Source organism: Austrofundulus limnaeus, unplaced genomic scaffold (genome assembly GCF_001266775.1).
Source record: "Austrofundulus limnaeus strain Quisiro unplaced genomic scaffold, Austrofundulus_limnaeus-1.0 Scaffold108, whole genome shotgun sequence".
NCBI classification, from domain to species: Eukaryota; Metazoa; Chordata; class Actinopteri; order Cyprinodontiformes; family Rivulidae; genus Austrofundulus; species Austrofundulus limnaeus.
The window spans coordinates 553,155-557,732 of NW_013952510.1; the positions used below are offsets into that span (position 1 = coordinate 553,155).

At 39.8% G+C, this 4,578-nt stretch overlaps 1 protein-coding gene across 1 annotated transcript in view; it reads left to right on the forward strand.

The window, feature by feature from the left end:
• erbb2 (erb-b2 receptor tyrosine kinase 2) overlaps window positions 1-4,578 on the forward strand; it is a gene marked incomplete at its 5' end in the record, with an annotated part of 18,373 nt that overhangs the window by 2,710 nt on the left and 11,085 nt on the right. Inside the window, 7 exon segments of the mRNA XM_014013910.1 lie at window positions 2,053-2,118; window positions 2,215-2,330; window positions 2,415-2,556; window positions 2,653-2,781; window positions 3,122-3,263; window positions 3,386-3,459; window positions 3,581-3,671. Of these exon segments, the coding sequence (XP_013869364.1) occupies window positions 2,053-2,118; window positions 2,215-2,330; window positions 2,415-2,556; window positions 2,653-2,781; window positions 3,122-3,263; window positions 3,386-3,459; window positions 3,581-3,671 (760 nt within the window).

The following is a 4,578-nucleotide window of genomic DNA, read 5'->3' on the forward strand; positions in this document are numbered from 1 at the left end:
ATATTATACAATATCAGTTTTGGAAAATGGCAACTCTGGTAACAATTTAACCTTATGGTTGGACTGAAAGGTGTTTTCTGAGGAACTGAAGTGAGCACTGATATCTCCCGGTCATCCTCACARACACAAACGTTAAGCTAATTTATTTATTTCTAAAATGTGTTGTAAGCCAGCTAAAGAACACGGATCGTAATATACAGCTCTGGAARAAGATTGAGACCACTTTAAAATGATCAGTTTCTATGATTTTACTCTTTGTAGGTATATGTTTGAGTAAAATTATTTTGTTCTATGATCTACTGACAACATGACTCTGAAATTTCCAAGCAAAAATTTAGTATTTATTTGCAGAAAATGAGAAATGGTCGAAATGATGATGAAGATGCAGTGCTTTCAGACCTCAAATAATGCACAGAAAGCAAGTTCATATTCATTTAGAAACAACAATAATAATGTTTTAACTCAGGAAGAGTTCAGAAATCAATATTTGGTGGAATGCTTTCAGGCTAAAACTAAATAAAAACCATAATCGATTGGTTGGAAAGCACTCCAAAACGGGCTAAAAGCCAAAAAACCTTGCTTTCCACCAAATACAGGGACAAACAGGGACAAAACAACTTGAGTTGTGTTTCAGCATACCTGGGCAGGTGACAATAGTGTTTGTGTACGTCTGAGTGTTGGAATTACATCGTCTTTTAGTGATAATCTTGTTATTAGTCCACTGTAAATTCCCTTTTGTTCAGAAAGCTGTCATCTGTAAAGTGGCTCACACAAATATTTAAATAAATATTTTCTTTTTCATTGGAGGGTTATTTCCAAAAATGAAATCACACCATTTCTTAAGAACTGACATCCTTGGCGTCTGAAAATACATTTCCTCAAAGGCATTTTTTAATCCAAAAAGGACTGGACTGAGAAGTATTACGATCTCAGCAGACATGCGGTTTCACCAGTTGTTTAATAGTTGTTGTTGCTGATAGCCTGCAGGAGTCGCAGGGGAGGTGTGCTCTGAGGAAGCTGGGCTCAGAGACACAGCCCAGAGGAGGAGCAGCACCTAAAAGGTGGTTCTAGGGCCAACCAGCTGTATTAGTTCTCCTGCATAGCTTCCACAGGACATTACAGGATTTAACAAACATGCATGAATGAGTCAAAACAATACTCTGAACGTTTTTGATGAGGGGATAACATCACAATATGATATAAAGCTCAAAAACGTTGATATTACATGATATTGCCCCTTTAACATCTAGCTCTCGTTAATACATGTATAATTTTTATCTGTGAAATATCTTGTCTGAGCAGAAAGGTTTGGTTTGACACGATTGATCACTTGCATCAACTCCAAGATGCCAGTCCAGCCACTCACGTCCCTGCAAATGTTTTGTTTTTGCTTTTTAATCCCTCGCCTTCAAAATGACGTTTTACTCTTAGCTCACAGACAATCACTCTTTTGTCTGTCTTGTTTTTTTCCTTGTATTTTTTTTAAGCATATTGCTTTCGATTTGACTCCTTTTTCTAGTTGTGCGTTTCCTCGACCGGGAACAGCAAACATCTTGGGTCACGCGCAGTCTGAAGTTTTCTTGTTTTAAAGAGATTTTCATCATCTTTTCCATTGTGAGAGCTCTCTTTTTGGGACCATGCTCCCGGTCAGTCTGCCAAGTCCAACAGCCAGTTATTTTCTGCTTGTGCCCTCGTTTAAAATCAGACATATTTGCACAGTTCTTATTTCAGCGTGATTCCTTTATTTCTCTACTGGGGCTAAAAAATTATGATTAATCATATCAGTTTTATTAATGTGTATTTATTTGCTTGGGTATGTTTTACAGAGACAAAGCTTTGTCTATACACATTATGTTTTAGATTAAAACACTGAATAAACGCCAACCAAGAGAGATAACGTTTCTACCAAAGCTTTTAGCTGTGATGAAGGGTTAAGGACAAATCTGCCGGCGTGAATGTAGATGTGTGAGTTAGTTTTTTTTTCTTCTCTTTATTAAACTCTGAGAAAAGTGTACTCAGATTTCTTTTTCTGTTGTTTCCTCCCTGGTACAGGTCCAAGTTGTTCTCCTGAATGCAATGGAAGGTGCTGGGGAGAAACCGCGCAGGATTGCCAGACGTGTGAGTTTAAATCGCAGTTTGATTGAACAGTGTGATTTTTAAAAGGGAAAGCCTGGATTGCTAAACCTGCGGGCTTTTTGTGTCCTTCGTTTAAAGTAACTCGAGTTAAATGCGCGACTGGTTGCCAGCGATGTAAAGGTCCTTCTCCTAATGACTGCTGCCACAGGCAGTGTGCGGCAGGCTGCACYGGACCCAAAGACACAGACTGTCTGGTAAATAATCCCCTGAATTCATCAAGAACATATATATTTTTAAAATCCTTGCTGAGCATTTCCTCCTTCCTTTTGTCACATCAGGCGTGTCGTCACTTTAACGACGACGGCGTGTGCAAAGAAAACTGCCCTCTACCCACCACCTACGACCAACTCGCCTTCCAGAACAAACCCAACCCCAACAAAAAGTTAAACTTCGGAGCCACCTGCATCGAGAAGTGCCCCTGTAGGAACTCATTAAATGAAACACGAAACGCACCTGAAGCTGTTTAGCGTTTTTCCATTCGGCTGCCCTTTGAACGCCGTCTCTCCCTCTCTGTAGATAACTACCTGGCCATGGAAGTGGCCTGCACTTTGAATTGCCCCAAAGCCAACCAGGAAGTCATCATCATCGAGCCTGACGGCAATGAGACGCAGAAATGTGAAAAGTGTGAAGGAGATTGTTCCAAAGGTAGTGTGAGTCGCACATTTACACACTGATAACATTCATTTAATAAAAGTTTATTAAATTAAAACCAGCAGCAACTCTACCACACCGATGAGCTAACGGCTAGTCAGAGAGAGGCAATAAACAAGTAGAGTGCTGCCTAAAAAACACAAATTTCACAAGTTTTGTCTATTAGTTCACGCAGTTCATTTAATAAACTTTTACAAGTCTATCAAATCCAGTAGAAATAATCTACCATTGCTCTATGGTGCAGTATAAGTGCTATAGCTAGCTGCTGCTGCTGCTGTCAATGCTTACAAATAGCCGTAGTTGATTAAAACAATTAATTTTTTGCCTTTCACAGCGTGTTATGGTCTGGGGATGGATAACTTCGGTGTAGTGGGCAATCAAAACATCACAATGGTGACGTCGGCCAACATCGAGCAATTCATCAAGTGCTCCAAGATTTTCGGAAGTCTTGCTTTTCGTCCGCAGAGCTTTGAAAGGTAATGAAAGGCAGATCACAGTTTAGAGCTTTAGATTAAAGTAAAGATTATATCAGTGTTTTTTTTTTACAACATTCAATAAATGAAAATGACTCTTGGGGCATTTTTTTGGTTTTAATTAGAGACCCTGTGACCAACACCTCTGGCCTGACTTTGGAGCAGCTGAGTGCTTTCAAGAATCTGGAGGAAATCACAGGTATCAAACGCTTATCAAAAAATATTTCATGCAAATTGAATCTGCGTCATTTAATCCCATTTTTTTTTCTTACATAGAGCCACTCAGATGTCTAATAATTCTTGCCTGATTCTGTGTGCAGGGTATCTGTACATCGATGCGTGGCCCGAGGAGTTGACTGACCTCTCCGTGTTTGAGAATCTGAAGGTGATCAGAGGCAGGATGCTCTACATGTAAGTCCTTTCAAACCTGCTTTAATTAGACCGCAGGCCGCACTGTTCTGTGGTGTGTTTTGTTTTTATAACGTAATTTTTAGCTTTAACGTCATAAATCTTCTTTTTGATCACATTTTGCCTAAAAAGGCACAAATGAATCGAAAAGTTCTCAACTGTTGGAAGTAAACAGTTGAATTAATTCCAAATATGGGATTCTTTTCTCTGTCTCGTGCGTCACTGCATGCCACAGTGTCCATGTCCGTCTGCTCACACTGTGTCTTTGTTTGCACTTGTTTTTTTTTTTTTCCTCCAGTCTGGTCTCTTTCATGGCAATAAATGCTAATTATTAGCCAGCTTGTTTCTCTGACATGCAGCACATGTCACAGTCAGTCTCTGAGATGCACTTTAATATTTAACCTACAAAGTGTTGTTAGTGTACTTTGTTTTAAAATAAAATCTAACCTGACTTGTGCTTTTGGCAGCTTTAAGCTTTGCTTTCAAGTTTTAAAGGGGCAATATCATGTAAAATCAACTTTTTTTGAGTTTAAATCATGTTATAATGTTATACTTTCATAAAAAAACATGCCCAAAGCCTTGCTCTGACTCATTCATGCATGTTTGAGAAATCCTGCAGCGTTTTTAGGCAGCCTTGCTGAGGAGCAAAACGACAGGTGGGGACCAGAAATGCCTCCCCTGGGATGTGTCTTTAAGCCAAACTTCCTCATGGCAGAGCAACCCACCCACCTCCATTCCCCTTTCCCACACACCCCGCCCATGACTCTTGCAGGCTCTCAGGTGAAAGTGAAAGTGAAACTGTCTGCTGAGCTCCTAACAGTAGTTTTCAAGATTAAAAATAACTTTGAGGAAATGTATTTTCAGATGACACGTAAGCTGCATCATAGCAGCCCCCCCCCCACCTCATGAG